This window comes from Styela clava, chromosome 6 (assembly GCF_964204865.1).
Source record: "Styela clava chromosome 6, kaStyClav1.hap1.2, whole genome shotgun sequence".
NCBI classification, from domain to species: domain Eukaryota; kingdom Metazoa; phylum Chordata; class Ascidiacea; order Stolidobranchia; family Styelidae; genus Styela; species Styela clava.
In genome coordinates this window covers 7,542,870-7,570,437 of record NC_135255.1, presented here as the reverse complement: position 1 = coordinate 7,570,437, position 27,568 = coordinate 7,542,870, and the positions used below count along the sequence as shown (strand labels likewise).

Here is a 27,568-nt window from a genome sequence, read left to right as displayed (position 1 = left end):
AAAATATATGATAGCAATTGTAAAATATTATAAAATAGTAAAGTAAAAAAACATCCTCGACGGTTATAGGTAGGCCTTCTTCTTGCCGGTGCTGATTGATATTCTATCATGTTGATTTTGATTTACTGCGGCGACGATTACGATTAACCACAAAATAAAATATTTGTAGAATGCTTTTAGTTTGAACGTAGGACGGCGGCGCTAGAATGTCTGGGCGATATTCGATATTCTTTTAATCACGAATAACGATATTCGAAGGTCGCGATATTAACATTAAATTCGAATTGGACATCCCGGCTTATGAGTTTTCTAATTGAACACGGAGATTACTAGCATCACTGTACAATGCATCTTAATTAGTTAAAGCATCTGGATACCAAACATCAATTTCATAATATGTGATATATATATCTCTTTTTTTCGATCTGAAATAATGTGTACTATGAACAACGCTCAATGACCATTGTTTTAACCCGTCTGCCATGCACAGCACACCTAATTAAGTAATAATTACATAGTATCGGTATCGGAATATCGGCCTTTTTATAGTATCGGCGTATCGGTATCGGCCTTTTTAGCTGGTATCGAATCGGTATCGGCGACAAAAGTGTTATCGGTACATCTCTACTCCACACCCTCCTGGGTATCATTATTTATGTCATCGACAGTATATCTAAACAATAAAAAAAACTAGCGAAGTATGTAAAAAAAAATTACCACACGATGACAAATACACTATCAACTCCTATTTTTCAAAAAAGAATGCACATTGTTTGGTCTAAGTTGTGTATAATCACTTGGCTAACACAGACAGTCCTCGAACTCATAATATGACTAAAATACGGAAAATCGGAATAAAATTATGGCCTAACCCTAACCTGGTATACGCACACGAGAGTAACGAATGTCCCAAAACAATGTTAAGGCCCGATTCTGCCGGACTAAAAATAGGAAGTGTCAAAAGGAATTAAATGATACAGACAGACCGAGAACACACCGATATAAAGGTTAGGAAAAACGACTGTTTGAGAAAAAGAAGCGATTGCCGGCCAGAAAACCGCGAAGATAAGGTCCCCGTGGCGACGAAGCCAGCCAGAGTCGAGCGTTGTCTGATTTAGCTCCAGACGGATGTAATCAGTAGTAGTAGTAGTACTACGGATGATTCGACCACTTTAAAAAAATTATTGAATCAGTTAGAAAAATGACTGAACGAGAGAAGGAAACCAATTAAGTACTTTTCCCAGTGCGTCCCTTTGCAAGAAAGACCTGGACTAACCCATCTCAAATTTCACCGTCACTGGAAAGCTATAATTATTTTTACAGACGAGTTTTATGGCAGCCGTTATTGCACTACCAAAAATTTCGAACAGTTTTTTTTTGCCACAAAAATGACACCAGCACCGAGCATGAGGCAACCTGGAGTAGAAAAACGCATAACATTTCCTGGCAGATACTTTAATGTCGAATACAATGTGAAAGAAATGATAAATACAAAAACTATGTACATCATACAATAACCTGAGGTATCAAAAACATAAAAAATGAGCGTATGAGTAAATTCATTCCAGCACCATAACAAAATATCTGGAGTATTATAATATTGAGGACTGTGAAGTTTTGAGGTTCAAATTTTAAATTAAGCTCTTGTGCTAAGAAAAAGCTAGACTACAAACTAATCTGTGTTGATCAATGCCTTTTTGACAATGACTCAAAATCATGGGTGGTAACTGGTAATTTGAAAGTACAAACATGACTTTAAATGTTCCTTCCATAAAACCCTGATGCTGACCATCACACAGTTAAATGGCAGACAAATAATCCATTTACATTTCATTAATGAAGAATGAACCTTTTCCAAGTGTTTCTAAACCACTGGTTGAGCCATGGCCCCTGCTAGGCCACAGCGACACTTCCAAGTGGACCACAAACTTGTTAAAAATTGCTAAAGTTATTGATAAATTCAGTTTCATTTGTGTCTCTATAGTTAAATTTCGATTGTAGTGCCAATGAATGATGATGTCTTTTACTACAGAGGGGTAATTTTCATTCTAATTAGTAAAGTGAAAGTGTCTATCTTTGCGGACAGTTTTTTTGTAGTTTTTCCCTTGCATAAAAAGTTAATGGACTACAGAATTTTTGTTCAGCAAAAATGGGCCACGGAAGAAAAGCGGTTAGGAATGTTCTAAAAAAATGTTCCACCCAATATTGATCGAAAAACTTTGCAGCAAACATGGCATTATATATTATACATCAGGATTTAAAAGAGCCGTTCACAGCATCAGATTTCCCATGAATGCTGCCCACAAGACTGGTCGATTTATAGAAGATGCCCACAAAAAGGATAACCAATTTGAAAAAAACTTTTTCATCAACTTTATATGAAAGTTTTTTTGAAGCGCAAGAAGAACATGATTTAGGTCAAAATTCTGTAATTTAATTTCACACTATAGATAATGTCCATTGCACAATAATCAACTCATAACTCTGGGTCAATGTATTGAATGTGGATAACTTAAACTAAACATTCATTTTGGTGTTGGTAACATTCATTCAAAACTGTAATTACTGGACGGATAGTACGACATGATCAGAAAAACTCAACTGAAATACGAAAATGAAAAGAAATAAATGAAACAAACTGCACAATGCAAAGAAAACACTTCTGAGGAAACCTTGTTAGATAATAAGATGAAAATATAGCTGTTGAGGTTATGATACAGACAATCAATCTGGCAGATGATGGTTCTACTTAAGATCTCAGATAATGCCAATATGTACTGTGGGTTCAAATCAAGGGTGTGCAACAATACTTCAAACATCTAGCTGGGCCACACAAAAAATTTCATTTCTTAGCTGCCTACATTTTGGTAGCCCTGAAATTAACAAAAAAATAGTGCCGTTGTGAAACTAGCAAAATAGGCTGCTGAGCTGCTTCAGGAAGCTGGTGGCTGGGAAGTGCCAAGCAGCCACAATATAATATTTAAAACAAGGGAAGGATCTCCAGAAGTATGCGCACCAAGATGGCGCATAACCTGAACATAGTGTGTGTGTACCGGTTAGGATTCAGGTTGTGCGACATCTTGGTGCGCATACTCCTTGAGCACCCAAGCGAAATACAATAGCGACAACCAAAGGGAGGAGAAGGCTATTGCTTAGCCTTACAGTAATGAAAGCACCAGGCAAAACGGTGAAAGATCAAGCACAAAAAAATATTTTGTATTTTTATCCATGTGAGCGCCCTTTTAAACATAAACTGTTGGATTAGGAATTTATGCTTGATGGGGAAAAATCTGAGCATTGATGAGGGCCACACTAAATGGATTGGCGGGCCGGGTTGTGACCTGCAGGCCGCCGCCTGTTGCACACCCCTGGTTTAAACCAAGAAAAAATCTGACATATGCTCGAGTCATACAAAAATTTACCACAAAAAGATGGGATCAATTGAATTTGATGCAATAGATAAAACAATGTTTCAAAAATAGGTTTTGATGGATTGTGTGGCGAAGCAAGTCTGTGTATTTTATGAATTATTGTGTTCATCCTGTTCTATGCTAGGTATTATAATAACATCAGTGACATTCAAGTCAAAAATTAAGATTCGTCTTGAAGAGAACTTTGGCACTTGAAAAACAAATTTTTAAACAGAAAAAAATATAAATGGTTTTGTTCGATCATTTTTCCATGTTTCCTGTATTGTAGGATTCATCCACCAAAATGGTATGAAAAATGCTTAAATACTGCAACAACAAAACAGTGGAGAATTATTCTACATAGCACTAATTGACAGAGCTTTCATTTTAATAGGATATATTCAGTTACTGAATTAGGCTATGACAAAAATCTTATCCAAATTTGTCTTGCACAAAACAAGAGCAATGTATTAGAAATTGCATCTTATATTTTACAGGGCTTACAACCATGTTTCTGCATAACCAATCAGAGAATGTTTCATCATTTTTACATTGAAAAATTAGACAAGTTACAGAATAGAATACAGAAAAAGTTGGCTGAAAAAGCACAGAAAAACATGGCACATACTCAAAGCAAATTTTTTCTACAGAATACTAGCAATGAAAAAAAAAGTTCCATAATAACTTGAGAATACCCAATTGTCAAGAATCAAAAAAGGAAATAATCATATTCAAAATAAAATATAAACAAAAAGCAGCACTTGGGAAAAATACAAATTGCACTATAACAATTTTCAAAGATGGAGGTTAGGCTTGACAAAAGCAAATGGGTTTGAAATACATGTCCTACCATCAGTGAAGAAATGGTCAGATCATATCAGTGGTCATTGAATTGATGATATCATCAGGTAAACAGACGTCATGTCACACCCCAATGACAATATAATGGATGGTTCGCAATATAACCAAGATTGTGTGTTATCCGACATGACTTGATTCCACAACGAGTTGTTACAGAGTTTCCTGAATAAAAATTCCTTTTGTTAAATTATGAAAAAATAATCCATTACAAGATTGCGACAATAAAACATATAAAATATCCGATATTTAAAAAAATGAAGCCAAAAATGAAGTCCCATTGCGATTCCAATAATTGTGATAACATAACTATCTCCATGATAAAGCCGCAAATTTATAGATGGATAATAATAATTTGAGAAGCTTAAAATAAAAGTGGAGAATATTTGCATAGTCACAGAAATAAAACCATTTGAACATTTTTAATTGGCAATCTTGCCAATAAAGGAGGACACAATTGAAAATATATTTGGTAAAATACTATCCAAAAATCAAGATTAGCTCAGCATTAGTTTTTGCATCATAATGATTTGGGATGATTTCAATTTGAAAATCAAAAATGAAATCGATTCAGATGACTCAATGATTGATGACTGGAATTTGAATCTAACAGTGAGTCATGGAATCGAGTGAAAAAAATCGAGCAAACAAAAACAACCAATGACATAGAAAAACAGATCTATCACCATTCCAGCCAGTAAACCATATTCACAGTACACACACAGTAACATATATAGCATTTTTTTCATCAGTGGTGCATCCAATCAGAAATGGTGAACATTAGGTATATTCACTCTTTCAGTATGAGCGGCTTTGAGTGCCACTGATTTTGTGAAGGTCACAATTTTTAAAAGGTACCAGAATAGTTCTAATTTTAAGGCATTAATATGAAAAATATGTTTTCAAATTGCATGTGATTTCCATATTTTATGCAAAAAAGTATGTGTAATGTTGAATGTAATATGTCTCATAACTATGAGTGAAAGGTGACCTAATATCTAGGGCTGGGCGTTTCGCAACACTGATATATCGAAACAGCGCTGTTTAAACTTTAGAAATGGAATATTACAGCATCATAGTGAATGCAAACTAAAATTCGTCAAGGTATCACATTTTCACAGAATAAAAAACTATGGCATCAGATAACATAGCAAATGAGCCCAGCCATTACATAGGGTGCAAGGGACTTCCTCTTCTTGAGATAAAAATAATGATAAACATCGATGTTTCGAAAACGCCTAGCTCTACCTATATCCACAGCTTTATAATCATTGTTAAAGAAAATACGCACCTTGAGAATTCTTCGATGGGCAGTATTTGACCAGACACGGATACCATGGGATAGTGAAAGGAATCTTACATTTGCATGGAAGATACTTAGATGAGGTTTTTGTTTTGAATGAACATTCTGCCAACGATTCTCCTGATTCTGGTTTGCGTATACGACTTTTTAAAATTGCAAAGGTTTCTGAATTTCCTGTAATAGAAGTAGAAAATGTATCATAATTGCAAATTTTTTTACGATGATACATTATTGCAGAACTCTATATTATATAATAATAGGTTACCAATCTAAGATTTCCTCTTCAATTGCTTTTTAAATTCGGAATATTCTGAATTTGTTCAAATTGGCAAAAAGGAATTTAATATTTCACTTGGTTAGGTTTTGAAAATTGCTATTTAGCTTAAGACAAATTATTAGAATAGTAATTGCTGTAAGTTCAACATTCAGACATGTTTAACATGTATGTGATAAATTTTATTTTCATTGATGTTGTAGATAATATGAAGCAAAACAAGATATACACATGTAATTATCAGATACCCTGGTTTGCGGCCAATATGGAATTATCCAGTATATAAATATATGTATTAAAACAATATTTGTTCAAGAAATTTGTACTTCAGGATGTTTACGACATTGTATGACTCAAATAAATAACTGCTGCAACTCGTGGGCACAAATCTGACTTATCAGAAGGGGTTTGATTATCTCATATCAGACTGACAGTAAAGTAAAAACGGGAATCCTTCCACATTATAAGAGATATAATTTGAAATTTACCAGATGAAATGAATTAAATCAAAATTTGGGGATAGTGATAAAGACCATTCAAAAATGTTTTAACGGACTTCACAGAAATATACTATTTTATTTGGAAGCTAGTTTCTGTCGATTGATTCGATTAATTTTATTTAGCGCACTCACATACTGCAACGTTAAATCTCCAACTATACTTCAGTGTTCTGTTTTAGGATAATGTTTGTCGGCATAGAAAAAAGGATATACTGGAAAATTGGTATTATGGTTAAATGAACACAAACATTTTATACGATGAAAAAGGCTAGCGAAGTATGTAAAAAAAATTACCACAAGATGACAAATACACTATCAACTCCTATTTTTTAAAAAAGAATGCCTATTGTTTGGTCTAAGTGTTAAATTGAAACCATAAAACGTGCACTTATATACTCCTTCGCCATGATATTTACAAACACTTGACGGAAGCAATTCCTCCTATTTACCAGGGTGACACATTCTTCAAAACAAAGTTATTAATTACTTAAAAAACACTGGGGTGGTCTCAGTAGAGTGCTCAAATTCTCAACGATTCACAGGCAAGCAAAAATAATTGCTGATAGAAATATCTGAATGGAATGTACGATACAAAATACACTTGAAACTATACAAGAGAATTTAGGGCACTCCAGAAGTGTGTGTACCAATATGGAAGTAACTAATTTTGTTCGCCTACTTTACATCAAGTTGTGTATAATCACTTGGCTAACACAGACAGTCCTCGAACTCGTAATATGACTAAAATAAGGAAAATCGGAATAAAATTATGGCCTAACCCTAACCTGGTACGCACACTACAAGAGTAAAGAATTTTGAATATGAGAAATTAGATTTATATTGAAATGTTCTAGGGCACAGCCCCATACAAGACACTCCGTAATCCATATTATGGTTATACAAAATGAAATTTTTCATTTGGCATATTGTAACCGATTTCTACCAACCTGATTAAGATGGGTTATACAAAACCTGTTCTTTATCGTTTTGAATTGGGAGAAAAAAACACTTTCACAGATGAAAATATTTTTCAGTCAAATATGTAAAAACAATGCCATCAAAACTCAATATTCAATGACATAGTATTCTCTTATCGATGCGTTACTGCGATAAGAGGTGAAGAAGGCATTTATATACCTGGTTCAAAAATCTTTTAAAAAAGAGTTGTGAATGAAAAGCATAAGTAAACAAAGGTTATTTAAGTGCCTTTAGTACTGGATGGTTTAGTTTTACACCGCATATCCTCGGTCAGCCACAATAATACTCCGGAATTTCACGCCCTATGTGTGTATTAGCACTAAGAAAATATCCCACACACAGAATTGAGGCTTTTAAAAACTAAATCTTGTATATACAAACACAATCCTGACAAAACGTCAAATTGAGATTATTTAAACAATAAGTAACGTTGGCGATATTCCAGCATAGGAAAAACTCTTATGGATCAAATTCGATTATACTTGAATTACATATAAATCAGACATGGAATATTATTCAAACCAGAATCTTTCCAGGTTTACTTTACCACATTCAAGATGTTTTTATTGCTCGATTTATCATTCACCTTAATGCCACAAGAAGAAATGATGGATGAGACTATTTTCTATCAAATCAAATTTGATCAAGATTGATTGTCAATTAGACAATATGCAGAGATATATTCCATAACAAATGTAGCACAATGATACAATATTTTATATTACATAATACAAATACACAATGATGTACCCATTCTATTCTTTTGTTATTGAATCATTTCAAAATATCGCAAGTTGAAAATTTTCTCGACACTCCAGCAAAATTTTAGAATCAGTCACAAGTACAACCCCATATCACAATGTACGCCATTATTTAACCAGGCTTCCATTTTTAAAATTGAAATTTAAAATTCATCGCTAAAAACATAGACAGGAAATAGGACTATCATCAAAATGACATTAATACACTAGTGTAAGACTAATAGCAATTGCCTAAAGGCATTCTGTAGTTAGATGATACCAAATCAAGCCATCAATTTTCTCAAAGATCACACAGGATATAATAAATATGACTCCCTGGTAGACACAGTATATTTAAATTTGAGAAAATTGGCACCACCATTCAAAATAAAGAGGTTAAAAGGGGATTAGACTACTACTTTTAAATCCACATGTGCTGTAAAACTCTTGAAAACACGTTAGTTTTAAAAATGATGAAAACCTATAAAACCTATGGATGTTCTCATCTTAACAGTTGAAAATTGAAAAAAAGAATATTTTGATTCTAACCCTATATATTTATATTTTGAAAGTTAGCAATACCAAAATATAATTTCTAATTTTTGAATTTGAGGAAAAAATCTTTTGGTAATGCTGATTGTCTACTTTCTTTTTTATTTATATTTTAGTCCAGACATAGAATATTCTATTAAAATCCACTAAGACGCCATGAATGGATTTACTACAGTTTAAATTGTCCAGCCGAGCATGAAATAACCCATGAAATCAAATCATTGACCCAACAATGACATGATTAAATTGAACAGTAGCAATTTTATGGCAGAAATAAGCCAATTCAATAAACCACACCAATAGCCCAATTTTCTCCCTCACATCCCTAGCATGATCACATAAACCAGATTCGTGACTTGGAAATTATATTATAAATTGTTCCTAAAAATATTCGCCAATCATGACAAAGGTTGGTATCGCCCTCTTTATTTCCTAACTTTGAGCTTCCTATGCCATGAATATGGTCAGCAAATAAGAAAAAAATAAGAGCATTGTGTTTTTTTAATTGAAAATCATTGAAGTAGAAAAGTTTATACTTGAACCAAACATATAAAATGTATATATGTACAGAAAAAGAACTTATATACCAGTAATATACAATCAAATTGAACATGCTTATGAACTGATGAAGCTATGCTTGCAAGACCCATCCAAAATCAATTTAGGGATAAACAACAATAATCCAGCTCTATTTTCACATGCTCGAATAGCTAGCCAAGCTTGCAAAATTGAATTGACACGATGAAATTCCCAGCTCAAATGTTACCCAGAAAATTGAGATAAATAAAAACTAGCATTCAATACAGTACAAAAAGGCTATCTATTATAAAGAAATCTTGATTCTTTAGAAGTTCAAATAGCTTGCTGTCTGTTTTTGGTTTGCGTAATACACTTGTCTAGAATACCCCCGGGACAGAAGACTAAATTTGAATAATATGGAACTCTATCCGAAATATTATTTTTGAATATGGAATATCAAATATATTCAAAATTGTTCAACAAAAAAAAGCAGAAGTTGATGTATATCGAACGAGTTAAATTGTAAAATGCAGGAAATTAAGATGAATAGGTATTTCATTGGTTCAATTTATTGAAGGCCTCTATGACCATACCCTGAGAGTTCAATTGCTCAAGATAATAATTCATCATTAGAAACTATTAGAATTTATAAAAATTTGAAATATGGTATACAATTAATTTCAAATAGATTGGAATAATCTCTTCGTTTTTGGGCATCCTCGTATAACCAAACACATTTGCCTACCATTTCCCAACATGCACTTTACAAAAAATTACTATACATCGATTTGAGGAAATTGAAAATCCATTCCTATTATTACCATAAACCTGATAATCCCATTTGAATGGATAGGTATTTGCGGTAAACATGATTCAGCAATAGAGGTTAAAGTACACTGTTACCCCTACAGAAACTTGATACCAGCAATGTACCTACCATACCTTTTGCAAGAGAGTACAATTCTGATTCTTTTGCATGAACAATTGATTCAGGGCCAGAACACAGTCGTTGAAATTTTTCTCCCAAAATATTCTGTGTATTTCCCATTTTAATTAGTTGGATGTCAGTCAAAAATTCCTGAGGTTTCAAAACGTCATTCGCTTCTTGGATAGAGCCTGATGATTTCTGTCAAAAAGCAAAAGTAAAAATTCTTGAAATACTATAAATAATAAATGGATACCAAGAAAACAAAAATTAAATTTTTAAAATTAAGCAGAGCAATGGTTTACCACTTCGTGGGATGAATATGAAAGTCCTATCCAAAAACCCAAAAAATTTGAAAAATTCCTTCTCATTCAATCAGTAAATTATCAACATAAAAAATTAAGAACATAATAAAATCGTCTTTATCATTCCCTCATTTAATTTGCGAGTAAAGTTGCATACTAGGGTGCTTTGAGGCACAAATATATATATAAATATAGTATTCATTATTTACAATGATAACTACTCGGAAAGTAGATGAACCAGATATTGCCATATCAAATCTTGATGAACCAGAACAGATCATCTCACAAGTGCCAATTAATGGATTATCTATAAACTGACAGGTGGCTACTGTAACCTTATAATGACTTGTTTATATGTTAAAAGTACACATATAATAAGTACCTAGTTATTAGTTATAGCCATCCAATATAAAATGAGAAGTAATATTACCAAGGTAGAGAAAGTTTATTAAAAATATGCCCTAAAATATTTCTACAATAAAAAAAAACTTGAAAAAAATTTTGTCCTAAAGTCTACAGATGTTTACCTAGACTTGTAAATATAAAAAACATAATTTCAATTCAATTTTTAATATTGAAAATCCATGGCAATGCCTTTTAACCGCAATAACTCATAAACACTGCGGTAAGATAATAAATTCAATGATTTAATACCATCTTCGGTATTCAATATGTAAATTAAGTAACAAATCGATAAATAAACAAAAATAGACAAGAGTTGCGTAATAAACTTATCATAGAAACAATTAAGATTCAGAATATGTTAGAAAAAAATAAAAGACCTCGAAAACAAGATGAATAATTTCTCGAAATTATTAGCACTATAGAGAAAATGTTCGGAAGTGATGTATGACTCATAGAAACTTTGTTTACTAGATAAAAACATGCTTTCAATAAAACCGTGGTCCAATGTATGATCAATTGGGAACATAAGAATAACTGGTAACAATTACATATCATAAAATATATTCTGAATACTCTTAACATTACTGATTTTGATATTTAGTAATTATGTTCCCTTTTTTTAAACACCAGTATGGTACTGGTGAAGTTAAAACATTCTGGCGATCAAGAAAGTTTATTCATTCCATAACCCACCTACCACAAACAAACACTATATGAAGAAATAACACATGATCAAATATGTCTTTATGATAAAGCACACAGTTAGTTATGTTGTATTCCCCATTTGGCTAAGTAATCCATTCAATTTGAAAAATGTCACGCACACCGCATAAATAAATTTTTCATTAATACCTATTATCCTATACATAAAAACCCGAGATCAAATGGAAAATATGGAAGATTTATTGTTAATACGCATTGTCGATTTTATGGTTGTTAAAAGTCTATAGACGAATAATCAAATTTCATACATTCAAATACAAAACACAGGAAATTGAAAACTCATATAAAACTATCAGAGCATGTAATTTAATAGTGGGTTTTTTCTGAAAATAAATCTGAGATACAAGCCAGAAATGGAGTCACATATGAATGATGTTAAAATACTCTAATATAATAAGTCCACCCGTATAAAAGATAATTATACCTTCTGTCATCAATAGGTGTAATGCAAGTTAATTTGTAGCCAAAATATCAGAATATAAAATAATCGTTTGGACAATTAGGAATACAGGAAGTACAATAACATTTTTTTAAAAAGAAAATTGTTTGTTTATTCCTTATAACCAAAACAATTCATTAAATTTTTTACCATGCCTAAAGAATAATAAATACACAAAATTTACCGCTTTTAATTTAATATTGATAAAAATGTAACAATGTCACTGAAAAGTTAGCTTCCTGAAGTCAATACCTAAGGGGGTGCCATACAATTCTTTTTAACTGCTTGACACAAGAAAATAAATCATGATATTTTCCCAATATCAATTGGGATATATAGCCGTTGAGACAGTGTTTGGCAAACTTTATGTATTACTGGGCCAAATAAACACATTTCTGGTAGCATGCGGGGCGCATCAATTAACGCCTATAATCAACAATATTATGAACATTTCAGTTTTGATGCATGGAAATGAAGGAATTTTGAGAGCCACAAAAAATTTTTTTGCAGGCCGCAATTGGCTTGCGTACCGTAGTTTGCAGACAGTTGCTTCAAGGCTAGAGAAGTTAGGCCTATTTGATCAGAAAAAAAAAAAATAATTAGATCTACATACCTGACGTAACTTCGCCATAGAATCAGATGCAATGATGTCATTTTTATGCAACTTTGTTACAAAACATAATGATTGATATTGTTTTTGTCCCAACTCTGGTTCACCAAGAACATCAACTTTGAAGATTTTGATTTCCTGTAACAAAAAAGAATAAGTTGCAGCAAAGAATACAATGTAGAAGCCAATTAAAATAGTAAAACACCATGAACTAGGTATTGATTACAACATATTTTATATGAGAAATTTCAATCTTGTTGATTACTTGAATAGAACTGAAATTTTATATAAATAAATAATATAAGCTGATACAGTACAGCACTTTACTTACATTAGAAAAATCATAAGCGAGGTAACAAATCATTCCATTATGAAGCTGAAAATGCATAATGACGGAATTGTCCTGAACATTTGTGAAGAATGATTCTCTAACTGTCTAGAAAAAATATGTAAAGTTAGTACTACTAGTACCGTACTGTAGTATTTGCCTATTCAAAAAGAACACGCTAATAGTTAGATTCTTTAACTATATTTTATCACCCGTGACATAAAATTAACAAAGTCTGAAAGTTTTAAAAGTCTTCACTGCAGTACTGACTTCAGGACTTACAATTTTTTAGACTTTAAAGCTTTAAGCGAAATAAAGTGAAATTTAACAAAATCATAACAGCAGAAGTGTTTGTGACTTACTGTATTCTTGTCCAATCTTGCCTTAATTTCAAGAAAAACATCCCCATTACGAACATTTGCTTTTGCCACCAAAACTTCACTGCTTAGCAGGAGAAGAGTAAGACCCAGCATTAATGGACAAACGAAAACTCTACCGAAAACCATGTCAAAAAATTGCCCACGATGTTGGTCGACAAAGCCTCATGTTAGTGTGTTACAAGATCTAGAGATCGTTTTACTGTTTTATCATATCCTACAATAAACCTCAAGATTAATAAACAAACACAATTAATAGATTAACCGATAATGTTAAAATATTCTGTTTGACTGATAGTCTACCGCACATAATAATTAACCGTTACGGGTATACAACAAACGACAGTGAATGTACACTTTCGCTGTGGAAGTCATCTCTATATGACTTACCAGCGAAAACATCGCGATCGTTCGCACGCCGGCGCCATCGAAAGAATAACAAACAAGTCAAGAGTTCAATAAGGTTCAACTTTTTTTTCTACTACGCACGTAGCATATTGATTGATTCGTTACCTCCTTCTAGCGATTCCATCTGCAGTGCGATCCTTGTGAGTCTTTTTGTCCCACTGATTAACAAATACCGTGTATGTCAAATACCATGTAGGCCAGGGGTGGGCAACCCCTGGCACGCGTGCCAAAATTGTCTATCAGCGGTATTGCAGCAGCAGAAGTCTCACTAATATAGAACAGACTAACTGAATATAGACTAATAAGAAAAGTAATAAAATCTATTTGCCGGACTGATATTTTACCGAATAGTGGATCTGTCTGTACATGTAAAAAAGTTTTTTTCTTTGACAGTAGCAAAGCATTGTTTTTAATATTGGTCGGCACGCGGAAGAATTCTGTCGCTAAATTTAGCCGATTTTGGCACGCGAGCCGAAAAAGGTTGCCCACCCCTGATGTAGGCTATGTTAGTCGTTGTAAAATACCAGCCGTGTGATTAAATTTGAGACACTTTTTCAGCTTTGCGTAGATTATACCTAATAACGTCCATTATTATCAAGTTTTTGCAGTCCTGAATACTCTTCTGCAGCTACATCAGATTGCTTTGAATTCCGCATTTATTTTGCTGTTCGTTTAAGATAAGAATGTATACACCACTTGTTAGATAATCGGGTTTGGTTTTGAGAACAGTATTCAATCTTATGCGACAGTGACCAGTTCAGTACAAGATCATTTTTGCGGACAGGTGACAATTATATATAGTACGAATGACAACCGATTTGCTTCCCAATTCCAAACGCTTGTTAAAAAATCCTATCTATCCCGAGTTGCTGTCAAGAAGTTTATCGATTTTACTACAGAGGTCCGGTTCAAGGCTTTCTTCAAGGTGCGCATTGTGCAGTAACCCCAAACCACTTGCGTAATGAAATCTCAATCCCGCGCTCTTGCAGCCTCGCGTTTCAAAGTGTGGTTCGTCAATGTTTCACGTGTATTTTGCTCACCACCGTTCGTTATTATGTCACACACGTGTCTGTTAAGTCCAAAAACTGTACCTTGATTTCTCTGGATGCTCCATAATGCCATAATAATATTTCACAAAGTTTGTACAGTCTTTAGGATTGTGCTAATTCAGCCTCAAAATATTCTTGCTCACTGAAACAAACATTTGCTCAGTGTAAAATTTTCTTCGAGGGAACATTAATCCGGTCCATGTTCGCTTGACAAAAACCCCTACCTGAATAATGCTTCCTACGATAATCGAAGCGAATTTATTAGTGAAAACCCGAGCTCGGCCGGGCAAAAAAATAAGTGAAGACTCATTGAGCGCTCCTCCCCACGGAAATTTTTAGTAAAAGGCGAAAGATTTGTTCGTGTAATGAGGAGAAACCAGAGTGTTAAAGAATCGAGATCAGTTCTAGAATATTAACTAAATATTTATGCTACCATTTGTGGTAACGAGTCTAACGACCATGGTGTAAGCAAAATTAGTAAATGGCCGCTCTTTTTGTCGTATGTCCGGTGACGGCACTTTGCAACGTACTTTCGCGTTGATTAGACTGGATATAAATTCTCCGCATCAAAACAGAGAATTTGAATAATTTATTTGTAAACCGACTTTTGAACATCGATGCGCAAACGGATGCAGTGTGTGTACCAATTTACCGGTTTTGTTATAGCATTCAGACATGAAAGGAAAAAAAGTAAGCTACCTTTAAATTTGTTTCAGGAACAGCGACAGAACAAATCACAGTCTGCGATTGTATTAGTTTTCGAATTGTTGCATAGTATCTTAGGACTTAGGGTACCCTGTGCTGTACAAAGTAATTAAGGTACTTTCTTGAGGCATACAATTTGTAATTTACAGGGCAAGTGCATCAACTTTATATACCAATAAGAGAAGACAACAATTATACAACGCAATTAAACCTTTTTTCTTGCCAATCATAAGCGAATATTGTACGAATATGACGCGTTCCATACCATACCCGTTCGTGTATTAATTACGGTTATCAACATTTTTTTTTGTCAAGGTTACGCAGTATGGATACAGTTCTCGTTTGGACGGTTGACGCCTTATAAATACACCATATATATATATATGTCATGCCCGGCCATTATTATTGATTCAAGCAAATATTAGTGTTTCTATGTAATAAATTCTTGAGCACTATTTTATTGCCAGCAGTAAGTTGTCGCAAGTCTTCCTTAGCTAAATGGGAGTGGTCAGCCATAAATCAGTGGCCATATTAGTAACGCAGTAACTCCGATGCGATGAGCTGGATAGAAGATCAAGAAATTACTTTCAGATGTGAAATGCTGCTTTAAATACTTTATGAAGATATGAAATTAGAGGATTTATACTCGAAAATTTTCAAAAGCATGAGGTTAAGAGCGATTTCTGATATTTGAATTTTAGACGACTTTGTAAAGTTTCATCAAAGGGCACATTTGAGATTCGATCCAAATTGGAATAGGCGAGATGTATTAAAAGAAAAGTATCAAATTTCAGCTTGGATTTTTTCTTTGTCATTATGAATGTGGCACGAGATACTTTGGTAAGCACTTCTGCCCACTTATGCGATCGCAAATGCTTGAGCGTAAGAGTTTGTAAAAAAGTAACGTGTTTTTGTGTGAGCCAACATTTTTGATGTAAACGATTTTACATTCCATATTGCTTCATTAGGTGTATAAAAGAACGAGAAGTGCGTGGTTATGGTTTGTTATTGAGTAAGTGGTTATAGACAATATGCATACAAATGATTTAGCAGTTTAAACATAGTCAGTCTTCGTCTCTTGTCAATGGTAGTTCAAAAACGGGATTGTTACGTATATGGCAATCAACTGGTATTTATAACTGGCGACTACCCTCAGTGGTCAAGTCTTTTGTATACAGAAGTTAGTAGGAAATCCGTTTGGTGGATAATTGTGAAAGTAAATACCAATAGTAAAAGCGCATTATTGTTTCGAATACACCAAATGCTCTAATACGCGGTCCATACTCCATAATATAAGGCAAATCTATAGAAGAACGAGCATTTGGAGCTACATTTTTATTGCGTCTCTCGAGGGATTGAAATTATACAGACATGTGCAATTGAGATGAGCACAGGAATTTTGACTAGTTTCAATTTATAGATACATAAATGAAATTATGTGCTCTATCCTTCCACAAAGCCGATACCGATCTGCTATATGATATAATTCACTAATCTCTATAATAAAAGCTTTTAAATGAAAAACGATTTAAACAAATGTTGTTCAGTTTCATTCAACAGTATAAACATATAAGGTAATTGACCTATTGTGTCGAATAAACACAGAGATGGCTGGTACAGCTCGACACGATAATGAAATGGCGAAGAAAGCAAATCATCGCTTACAAAGTGCGACTGATCCCATAGAAAGACTCAGGCTGCAATGTCTCGCAAGAGGTTCAAGTGGTATCAAAGGACTTGGACGTATTTTTAAAATCATCGATGATGGTAAGCTACTTGAATGTCTAATTTACCGCGAAAATATATTGGTGGTTTAGCAACTGCAATTGTCGTTGCCAGGTTTGAATTGAATACCCTGATAGCTATAACAGAATTAAATATTAAAAACAAATAAACAATGGCGCTTTAAATAGCTGTTTATGAATACGTTTTTTATGATGTTTTTTATTCTGTGAGTAAAAGTTCAATCAAAAGAGATGCTAATGTAAATTATATTTCAGATCACAATAGACGAATAGATATTAAAGAATTCAAAAAGGGAATGAGAGATTATGGTGTTGACTTGGAAAAAGATGAAATCACAGATTTATTCGACTCATTTGACAGAGATCATTCTGGGGCGATTGATTTCGATGAATTTATCGTAAAACTGCGCCCGTCACTATCAAAGGCAAGAAAGAATTTGATCCAGAGGTATGTGGTCAAATATGTAATCAATTAATTGCGTATAGTATGCCCATTCCAGCGTGCTGTAGGTGAACTGGAGAAAAGGAGCAATGTCCTTCACTGGTTCGCAACCTTTTTCGTTGAATTTATCCCTTTGTCTGTTTTTGAACTCTTTGTTTCTCCCTCACTACGCATATAAACTAAGTTATTTTTTCAATCTTCGGATGATCCTTAACTAGTGTTGTGCGCAAGTGGCACTCCGGATTTTAATGTGATTATGTGAGCACAAGTAAGTATCATAGTAAGGAGAGGACTTACATATTTATCCTCGGGGAGAGGAAAGCCCATAATATATGGCGAATCACGGCCTCTTGACCGGTCACTAGTCCGTGTCGGGTATAAGAATAGTTAACCAGTTATTTATTGTCGGGAGCATGGACTTGTTGATGGAGGAAGCCGTAACCGACCAGCCGTTACGTGAACCACCCTACGGCGTCAAGGAGTCCAGCAATCCTCTCGCACATAACCATTCCGCATGGGATTCGAACCTGCGAACCCACGCAAGGTAATCAGAGGTGCGCTGGCGATCCCCACTAAACCCCAAGTGAGGACTTCCCAGTTGGGAAATGTGGGGCTAAACCATTGTCGTATGCTTTCCTGTTTGTAAAAATCCTCCTTGAAGGTACCTCCGGATGAGAATCCCTGCGTCAGGCCGTGTGTCATCAATAATAATAATGCTTCAATTTAATCGTTAATTATCCCTCGCGATTAAGATAAATTTAATGAATCTTTTCCCGTTTATTTTCCAAAATATTAAACGCTTGAAATTATTCAGAGCTTTCCGCAAACTCGATCGCACTGGGGATGGACAAGTAACGGTTGAAGACTTATACGGTGTTTATGATGCAAGTCATCATCCAAAATACGTAAATGGAGAATGGTCGGAAGATCAGGTTTGTGAATAATACCTTATCATTACAATAGTTCTCTGTAAGTAGCTGACCAACATTTTTTTAACGAGTCCTAATTAAAAATATTTTAATAAACCATAACAGCAGGGAATGATCTTTCTCTGATCTACGTAAATATTCAAGTAATTGTTATTCCCATTTTAGGTATTTGCAAAATTTTTGGAAAATTTCGATACTCCTGGTGATCCGGATGGTGTCGTAACGTATGATGAATTTTACAATTATTACGTAGGAGTGAGTGCTTCTATCGACAACGATATCTACTTTGACGTCATGATGAGAAAGGCTTGGAAACTTTGATTAAACTTCTTCATTACTTAATATTTATTTATTCTTTTATTGTCTACGTTCCACTGGCCATGTGCCGTATATTTCACCGGAATTCGATTAGAACTTTAGATCAGGGGGGTTCAAACCCAGGCCCGCAGGCCACATGTGGCCCGCTGTATTATTATCTGCGGCATGCGTCACATTTGCTGATATATATATATATATATATAGGTCATAATTGGTGACAACCAAAAAATAGCATTTTGGTATTGTTTCGTGATAAAAATAACCGGAAAAATCTTGTTACACATTGTCGCATCACCAAACGTAGTTGAATTTAATTGTGACAGGGATAGCTAAAACAGTCAGTGAATTTGGTAGGGTTCAAAAAAGTGTGTTTGGTCAGCCTAAACTGGCTTAAAAATCAGTTATCAATTTCGACACGCTTGAATGACTTAACTTCCAAAAATTGATCTCTTACTTTCTTGAATATTCGTATAGAAAACTAAATATCAGCCTATAGCAATTACTCCCTGCCGCATTGTCTTTTTTAATCAGCGTGAACAGTGACACAAAAACAAAGTTGGTGCCTATATGTAAGAAAATTTAGTAAATATCAATTAATGTCGGGAAATTACCCTGTTGTAGGCTACTTGCCTATATTGCCTAAATTAAGTAATCGATCAATCTTCAGTGATTTATGGGGTTGCTTGTTAAACGTGAGTGCTAAAGGAAAGCTGACCATCTCAATCAGTGACTTTCAACTACGAAAGTATTTGTTGCTATGAAAACATTGATTAATGATAAATGATAATCAAATGTCCTGGGACTAATGTGGTCAGCGAACAACTCAAAATTAATACTGTGGCCTCCGATGCCGACAACCTTGGACCACCCTGCTTTAGATTATGAAGAAACTCTCGAATGTTCGTCTATGTCTATTTACTGTAAAAACCAACATATTTATTTTGCACTTTTTCCTGCATGAAAGTGAAATCAATTATTATTTTATTTATTGTCGAAATTTATATTGAACAAACAATATATATATATATATATAGAGTATATTGTACAGTACAGTAAAACTGTATATATAGTATCCACTTTGATTTAAATTAGGTAAATTTATTTTTTATATATACATTAAGAAAATACAATTATGTATATTAATTAGAAACTGCTTTTATTGCCAACTTTGAACAACGGGACTTCTCTGTTCAGCGATTCTCCAAGTGTAACATACACACTACGAAACTCGTCCAAACTGATGTAGCAACCCTGAAAACGTATAACATACAGTAAAAGTAACTAAAAACATTCAGTCCCGTCGTAAGTCAAGAAAATTGTATAAATTCGCAAATTAGCACATCGCGATCTTAAATTACCCATTGCGAGATAAGTAAAAACGACGGCAATGCTTACCTGCAAATGTCTCTGTCCATTTTCTTTCGAAGAATACGCTTTTCTTGCGTGTACCATTCGATGATTGTTGAAGACAATAATGTCACCAGCATCCATTCTGAATGCCCACTGCGAGAAAGAGTACTTTTTTCATAAATATATCATTCGAAATTATATAGCTTATTTTGATTAGTGCTGACAAAAGGCAACAACGTTGCTTAAATAGTGTCATTGTTGGATTCCAGGAGTTGATTCATGCGAGTATAAAATTCACTGGAAAAGATGTATCCTGATTCATGGATTGCACATTTAGTTAACTTATATGGCTTTGATACTACTTCCTTTACTGGTTTTTCAGATCTACCTCAAGTTCTTTCCGTCTTATGATTCCCAAAAGTTTGTTGTAGCCTCTGTAATATTTCTTCACGTCGTCACCCTTTGCTCGCAGTGTTCCTTCCACACCCGGATTCCAATGCAAAGCTACAACCTATAACCAGAAAGTTTTGAATTCATATAAATATATAGATTGAAGCCCGGCCAAATGTGACAAACCAATGTGAATAAACCTTGAAAAAGTATGGTGTAAGACTTTTGAACCACTATATGCAGCATCATTTATTCTCGCTATAAAATTCTTCATGTCACAGTGTATACCAACCAACATGAGAGAAAACGGATTAGTAGTTAGGTATACCCTACTCTATTCAATCATATGTATAAGTTACAATATAAAACGTTACTTTTACGCGAAGCAACCCCTATATTGATATATTTTATAGATATCGTATTTTCTGACCCAGAAAATACGTGAGAGAAGTCTATAGGGGCGCCGCCAGTTATTTGTTTATTTAACTGACTTGGCTAATTTTGTAACTGTCCAAAGAAGCAATAACGGCATTAATAAAAACTGACAACGACGGCGTCGAAATGTGGCAACAACGCGGTAATTCAAAGCTGACATTATCCACAAGTTCTAATATATGTTGCCATATCCCAATTATCGCCTTGTTGCCACAATTCGACCCTACTTTATTGATCTGTTTGTCGAGTGTCAAATTTAGATCTTTAAGGAAATGTATTTATGAAATTTAGATTTATTTTAGCGATTTAATTTACAAGCACAACTAATATATGAATCGATATCTCAAAATCAACCGACATGCTAATGGAACGCTATTTTCGCTTCTGAAACTCACATTTCCGAAATAATCCAGTTCAATATGTGGTTTTAGTGTCTCGTAATGAGCAGGTTTTGCTCGAATGTAATCGATTGTTTCATAAGTTGCTGGAATTCTCGCGAGATCATTGAATGCTTCGGGATCTTCCTTTCTTAAAATTTCTGCCACTTGAAATAGATCCACAAACTGAGACTCTCCACCTTCGATGTCTTCATCAAATCTGTGAACAAAACTATAAATTTGGTCCTGGAACAATATTTGAAGAGATCATAAAAACAATTTGATAAAAAATTACTCAAAAGTACGTTTTGCACAGTAACTCAGTAAGTCTTCGGAGGTGACTATTCGAAACATGTCTTAACCATTGTTCGACGGGAAATTTGACCTTTCTATATTCAAATCAAAGAATACTCGTAAAATTTACTTCAGAGCATGCAGAAACTGGACTCCTGGCTCCGTTTCATACCACGGTAAATCTTGGTGGTAACAGAGACCGAGTGCAGTATGAGCGGTGTTTCGTGGACCAGGTTGGATTCGAACATTGAACATCTGGAAGTTTATGAAGATAATATGAATGAAATATATGTAGATAATCAAAGTAAATTATAAAAAATAGGTAGAAAATATGTTAGCACTTTTATTGCTTGATATATTAAGTTATGATAAACTTGTACTTGATGCTTTTGTTGCACAAAACGAAATCATCATATACGTTGATCAATAGATTTATCTTTCTACTCCACTTTAAAAAAAGTTTCGTTCTCACTAATTCGTTACTTATTAAAAACCATTAATGTCTGAACGTCAAAGATTCGGGTAAATTTTTTTTCCAGTTTCAAAAGCAATATGCCTGGCATTTTTAGTTTAACGCTAGGTTGATACCGCTCGATTATTTGTGAAATGCCTATGAAATAGTAGTAAGTGAAATGACGTTTTTGTTTTCTGATTATTTCTAAAATCGTTTAAATAAAAAAATAAATAATAAAAAACCTACTTTATTCGTTACAGTTTCGTGCACTGGAGCAAACATTTCTGCGACCTGGAGTTGTGAAAATACATAAACAAAATTACGAACAATTACAATTTTGATTCTCTCTCTCTCACACGTTTTACACTTCTTACCTTGATAACTGTTTCTTCCACCGTTGGAGTATCTTTTATCACACAGAATCCGACTTTCATCACCCGTTCTGCCACCCTTTAAAATAATTTTTGAATGTCCTGGCCCGTAGTTTTATTGTTACATCAAAGCAGGGGTGTGCAACAGGCGGGTCGCGGACCGCTGATCCCTTGTCAACACGCAGATTTTTCCCCATCCAGCATAATATCTTAATCTCACAGTTTATGTTTAAAAAGTTGATCAGATGGGTAAAAATACATAACATTTTGTTCTCTTTTCGCTACGTTAAATCTTTCGCCGTTTCACCATTTATTACTGTAAGGTTGAGCGATAGCCGCAATCTCTTTTTGTGTGGTCCCCCTAGATGTCAGAAGTTGATTATATGGCCCACCGACAAAAAATGTTGCACACCCCTGCATTGAAGCAATAAACAATGAATCCAGTACTTAAATATATATATACTTGACATAAAAAAACATCTGCTTTAAAGACAAAGACGAATTTCTATTTGCAAGTGTACATGTGATGCCTGTGTTACACAATTTATCAGAAACTCGCAAACCTTTTAAAAACAAAGTTTTTCAATCAAAGTATATATAAGAGAAATTCGGTTCATTTTGTGCTATTTGAACTATTTGAATTAACATATTTCGTTTAAGCACGCAAAATTTGTAGCACTATACAACATACTCGAACAATCCTGCATCCCTGTCGTCTACAATTCTGCTATATTCAACAGATGGTATGAAACTAATTTGCGGATCGACAAAAGACGTTTGTCTTTCAGCAATTGCATTATTAAGACACAAATCACAGTAACAGTTTAGCCTGAGCCATGTCAATGAAATTTTTGTCACGTGTTTATCGAAGATATCATTTCCAATTTCCACCAAGAGATCATTATCTGGAATATATATATAAAATATCAATACTCTCCATTATATATTTTTACGTAAACGCAGATATCTTATATATTGAATATGTTTGAGTTCTCGATTTCTGTGGGCATAGAAAAATAAATTTTGAAGATGAGGCAATTTCAGTTAAAATTTAAACGTCATGATCAAATTCTTTCGGAAAATGAATTTTATTGAAGAAATTGTCAACCTAAATAGTTTTACGATTAATTTTGTTAGTATCAAATTGATTACCAGTTGGCGCTGTATCCAGCTTAACTGACTGCACAAAGGTGTCTTCATTGAGTGAACTTAAGCAAATTTTGTCAACGCAGCGGTCGCATTGGCAGTACAAACGCAACAATATTGCATCCCAGCTGAAACACAGTATTCGAGTCATTTTAACGATTTTTACTTAGTTAAGAATTAAACAATAAACGAGAATATCGGCCAGAGACCGAAGACTTATCGATCGAAAGTTAGGGGATCCCCAAAACAGCGCTCTTACTCCATAGTGACACCTTGTGTCCCATCACTAATTATTTGATAGCTCGTTAATTATACGACATAATTCGCCCAAAGTCAATATGCTTCTGGTACGAGATATGATGAATGCACGTGCAAAATCTGCAGCAGATCCAATCTCGCTTCCGTGAGATATCGCGTGCATCTAACAGACAGACAAACAAACAGACAGACAAATACCTAACAACATACTTACCGATTAAAATCGATGAGTAATGAATGTTAAGTATTAATGTAATTTGCCAATATTAGTTGAAATTATTCCACGTAATAAATTTTTTATTTCCAACCATTTTTTGCAAAATGATTGACAAAGGTTGACAAATCCTATTGAAGAACTTGGCTATTAGTCACTCTGATTATGCCACATCATATAAGCTGTATTACAAGCTACCAATAAACCGTCTTTACTATACATTCACAAAATAGCTACAAAGAGCATATTGCTAAATTCATACGATCACAGTCGAATTTAAAATATCAGTACACAGGAAATATATAAGCGAGAGACATTAATTGCAAGTTACACCTCATATAAAGTTTCATCACTAGTGAAAGTCGTACGAACGTGAGAAGCTAGAATTAGGGGCAGTACTGAAATAGTAAATTACTAACCTGCTTTTATGGTCATCGCCCCAATGTATTTCTACAACTGTTTTTTCTTTGTTTAACGAAATATTCCTAATATCTGGCATCGCTGTGCAGAGATTATCAGAAAAGCAAGAAATCGAACTAAGAAATTGCGTTTATGAAATACGAAACATGTAATCGTTAATTCTACTGAAACTGCAGGTCTACAATAAACAAAATTTGCTCTCATGTTTGTATTGAGAGGATGAACATGGGCAATAGATAACATACATCTTAAAACAAGGCGTATTCTCATGCCATGAATGACGAGTGTAAATATTGCGCCATTGATGCATCAGTACCACGCACCAAATCAGTTAATTATTATCAAATTTCACCAATGGATCATAATCATTTTATTGTTGGTTCAGGTTTATCATGCATTGTACGAAATGTTTGCATGCCAATTTTATGAAACCTCAAGTTGCATGTGAACAGTAATTTGAAGATTCTGAAAAAAGTGAGGAAAATGGTTGTATCAAATATAAAATGACTGGGCAAACCTGAATTTTTTGTATGGGGAGCATAGCCGCAGATGTCCTTTTTCCTCGCTTGTGCCACTGCATAGGTATTTTGTAACCTGAGTTTCAAGAATTGCATTGTCTGTTTTTTTAATATTTATCAATTGGTATATTATGGCAATTACATGGGAGCACATTCCTGATTTGCCAATAAGGCAATCACAATATGCCAAGTGAGGAATTCCAAATTTGACTTTCAATATGCCCACTCTGGTCACAAGATTGTTGTACGAGCTTCTGACATGAGCTCGGATATACAGATTTTCTTTCGCTGTCAGGGTCCGAACTGTAACAACCTGAAAATATGAGCTATGTTTTGAAATACAGTATATCAAATAAAAACTCACGATCAGTATGTTTGTATGTAAGTGTAAAACTGAGTTTCCGAGACTGGGGGATAACATCCAACAACCCACACACCACTAATACTATTCACCTCATCTACAGGCAATTTGCGGTTGAAAATTGCTTTGTATTTTTTTAAGGTGTCTTACTTATGGCGATAACGCTTATGAAGCTGAGCATGTTCTGAGGAAAGAATAACATGATTTTGCAACTCGTTATTTGTTCCAGACACTTTTTGCCCGATAGAAGCAAGAAATGCTTTCGAAGTTCCTGGATCAGACATATTACTTAATAAACATATATATATTCTGCAGAATCAAGAGTTGCAATTACATAAGTCACTGTGCAATGTTAAATATTACTATATGAGAGAGGCAAATCTCCTTATCTACACTGACAAGCGATTCGTCTTTTCTGAAACACTATATAACCTGCTTTAACCTTCACCAGTTCACATTTCCTGCTACCAGATTGTTGACATTAATATACATAATACTAATAGCTTACCTACCTGATTCTGTAATTATCATGCTACAAATGGGGATGAGAAGTCAATACCCGGAAGGCAGGTGATTCACATGTCAATACTCAATTTTTTTTGTGCCGACTGATACCGGTATCAGTTGTAAGCCAACTCACCGCGACAAGGTTTCAGTCTTAGAGTTGGAATTTCTTTTATGCAGAAGAAAACCAGGAACAGATAGGCACTGTCGCTGCACCTGGCAAAGAAACTGGGAAAAGAATTCAGAATTCGTTTGATTAATTTATTAGGTAACGGTATCTTCTTCACGATATTTTGTCAATAACTACTAAATATGTAGCCAATTAGTTGTTATGTAACTACAAAACTAAACCAAATTGGCCCAATTCGTGAGAAACTCACGAAAAACAGAATTAATTATTCCTGTTATATCAATTATCAATTTCTCAAAACCCAATTTCAAGTTTTAATAGCCTTTCGGTGCCATCTCATGTAAAAATAAAAAAAATTTCCAGTAATATTCCAATAACGTAAATTCGAAATATCTTGTTAAAACCAAATTATCCACTTGAGAACAACTCACCAAATATAGTGATTAGTTATCACTACCCTAAATTGTTGTCAGTCAATCCTGGGGATGCAATACACAAACCAGACCAATCTACAAACAATCTATGTGTAGTGATAACTAATCACTATAAATATACGTACACACACGCAGCAAAATTCTCACTAAAATTAATTGTGTTTGTACATGATTTGGCATGTAGCTACATGTTTTTTATTTGTGATGTTTTCGGTGTGTCTTTTTTGCGCATAATGAGTGCCTAGTACTACATTTTATTACGCAAATATATTACGTTATTTTTTTTATTAATGTTCCACCCGTTTCAATTTTTGGCCGGCACATTATTTGATAGTATTTTTTCTGTATTAAGTTTTCTGTGTGCCTTTTTACCTAGAAACATGGTGAGAGCCCGTCAATGCATTTATTACAAAAATATAATATATTATTATATCATGTTCCATTCCTTTGAATGTTTTGCCGGTCCGCGAGTACATTTTATTCAATTTTACCGGTCCGCCATGGTAGAAAGGTTGAAACCACTGAATTAGATGACATTACACTTAAAATGCGTTCAAAATAAGCTGAGGTTCTGAAAATTGGAAGCACAAATAAAACTATTTTAAAAATATTAACACACGCAAGATTGTGATTTACTGCTTGTTGTTTTGCATTCTGTGAACAGTTTATTGCTGTGAAACCTGCCAAAAAATTTTTGAATGAGTGCAACGTCATCAAATAGGTCATCCATATTCAACTGAGGTTTGTCTTTTAGCTTCAAATGCTTTACAACTTTACAAGTGTCTAATATTTTGAGGAAAGATTATCCAAAAGAGATAATTTTCCAAATGTTGAATTTTCATCAAATCTTTTTTCTAAATACGTTATTGCAGAGTTGAGAAATAATCTGAAATCCTCAGTTGCCTCTTGAGCTTCAGCAGCACTCACATTTGCAAGAAGTTGGTGAACATCATGCCCAAAAAATTCTTCCTCAGATTGAGATTTTAACCTATTTCTTAATTTAGTAAGAATAATGAAAACATATGCTGTTGAATTTTTATTTTTTCCAGTTCTTGAACAGGTAATTTGAA

The 27,568-nt window shown here is 34.0% G+C and overlaps 3 protein-coding genes and 1 non-coding gene across 4 annotated transcripts; 1 reads left to right on the top strand and 3 right to left on the bottom strand.

Moving 5' to 3' along the window:
* Positions 1–1,439: 1,439 nt before the first annotated feature.
* Positions 1,440–13,629, bottom strand: LOC120330724 (out at first protein homolog). Its single transcript, XM_039397627.2, has 6 exons — positions 13,232–13,629; positions 12,873–12,977; positions 12,545–12,679; positions 10,077–10,260; positions 5,560–5,745; positions 1,440–4,433 (listed from the first exon to the last, which is right to left on the bottom strand). The coding sequence occupies exons 1-6, from the start codon at positions 13,373–13,375 to the stop codon at positions 4,330–4,332; spliced, it is 858 nt and encodes a 285-aa protein (XP_039253561.2). The 5' UTR covers positions 13,376–13,629; the 3' UTR covers positions 1,440–4,329.
* Positions 13,630–14,973: 1,344 nt separating this feature from the next.
* On the bottom strand, positions 14,974–15,088 carry LOC120332092 (U5 spliceosomal RNA). Its single transcript, XR_005568049.2, has one exon. It is a non-coding gene; the product is annotated as a U5 spliceosomal RNA (small nuclear RNA).
* A 1,868-nt stretch (positions 15,089–16,956) lies between these two features.
* LOC120331821 (calcyphosin-like protein) lies at positions 16,957–19,877 on the top strand. The gene is made up of 4 exons (XM_039398980.2): positions 16,957–17,175; positions 17,409–17,601; positions 18,410–18,527; positions 18,690–19,877. Exons 1-4 carry the CDS (start codon positions 17,016–17,018, stop codon positions 18,843–18,845), a joined length of 627 nt encoding a protein of 208 aa, XP_039254914.1. The 5' UTR covers positions 16,957–17,015; the 3' UTR covers positions 18,846–19,877.
* On the bottom strand, positions 19,846–25,911 carry LOC120331819 (gamma-butyrobetaine dioxygenase-like). The gene is made up of 11 exons (XM_039398976.2): positions 25,069–25,911; positions 24,551–24,632; positions 23,666–23,787; positions 23,205–23,418; positions 22,517–22,592; positions 22,389–22,433; positions 21,819–21,943; positions 21,413–21,614; positions 20,581–20,703; positions 20,238–20,345; positions 19,846–20,093 (listed from the first exon to the last, which is right to left on the bottom strand). The coding sequence occupies exons 1-11, from the start codon at positions 25,163–25,165 to the stop codon at positions 19,986–19,988; spliced, it is 1,302 nt and encodes a 433-aa protein (XP_039254910.2). The 5' UTR covers positions 25,166–25,911; the 3' UTR covers positions 19,846–19,985.
* Positions 25,912–27,568: the final 1,657 nt, after the last annotated feature.

Excerpts from the sequence above, each read along its gene's own strand:
- LOC120330724 (XM_039397627.2), bottom strand. The coding sequence starts at position 13,375 with ATGGTTTTCGGTAGAGTTTTCGTTTGTCCATTAATGCTGGGTCTTACT. Across the intron at positions 12,978-13,231 it reads CAAGATTGGACAAGAATACA|ACAGTTAGAGAATCATTCTT; the intron begins GTAAGTCACAAA and ends TATTTTTTCTAG. Across the intron at positions 12,680-12,872 it reads TCGCTTATGATTTTTCTAAT|GAAATCAAAATCTTCAAAGT; the intron begins GTAAGTAAAGTG and ends TTTTTGTTACAG.
- LOC120331821 (XM_039398980.2), top strand. The coding sequence starts at position 17,016 with ATGGCTGGTACAGCTCGACACGATAATGAAATGGCGAAGAAAGCAAAT. Across the intron at positions 17,176-17,408 it reads TTTTAAAATCATCGATGATG|ATCACAATAGACGAATAGAT; the intron begins GTAAGCTACTTG and ends ATTATATTTCAG. Across the intron at positions 18,528-18,689 it reads GAGAATGGTCGGAAGATCAG|GTATTTGCAAAATTTTTGGA; the intron begins GTTTGTGAATAA and ends TTCCCATTTTAG.
- LOC120331819 (XM_039398976.2), bottom strand. The coding sequence starts at position 25,165 with ATGCAATTCTTGAAACTCAGGTTACAAAATACCTATGCAGTGGCACAA. Across the intron at positions 23,788-24,550 it reads GGCGATGACCATAAAAGCAG|CTGGGATGCAATATTGTTGC; the intron begins GTTAGTAATTTA and ends ACTGTGTTTCAG. Across the intron at positions 20,704-21,412 it reads AACTGGATTATTTCGGAAAT|GTTGTAGCTTTGCATTGGAA; the intron begins GTGAGTTTCAGA and ends TTCTGGTTATAG.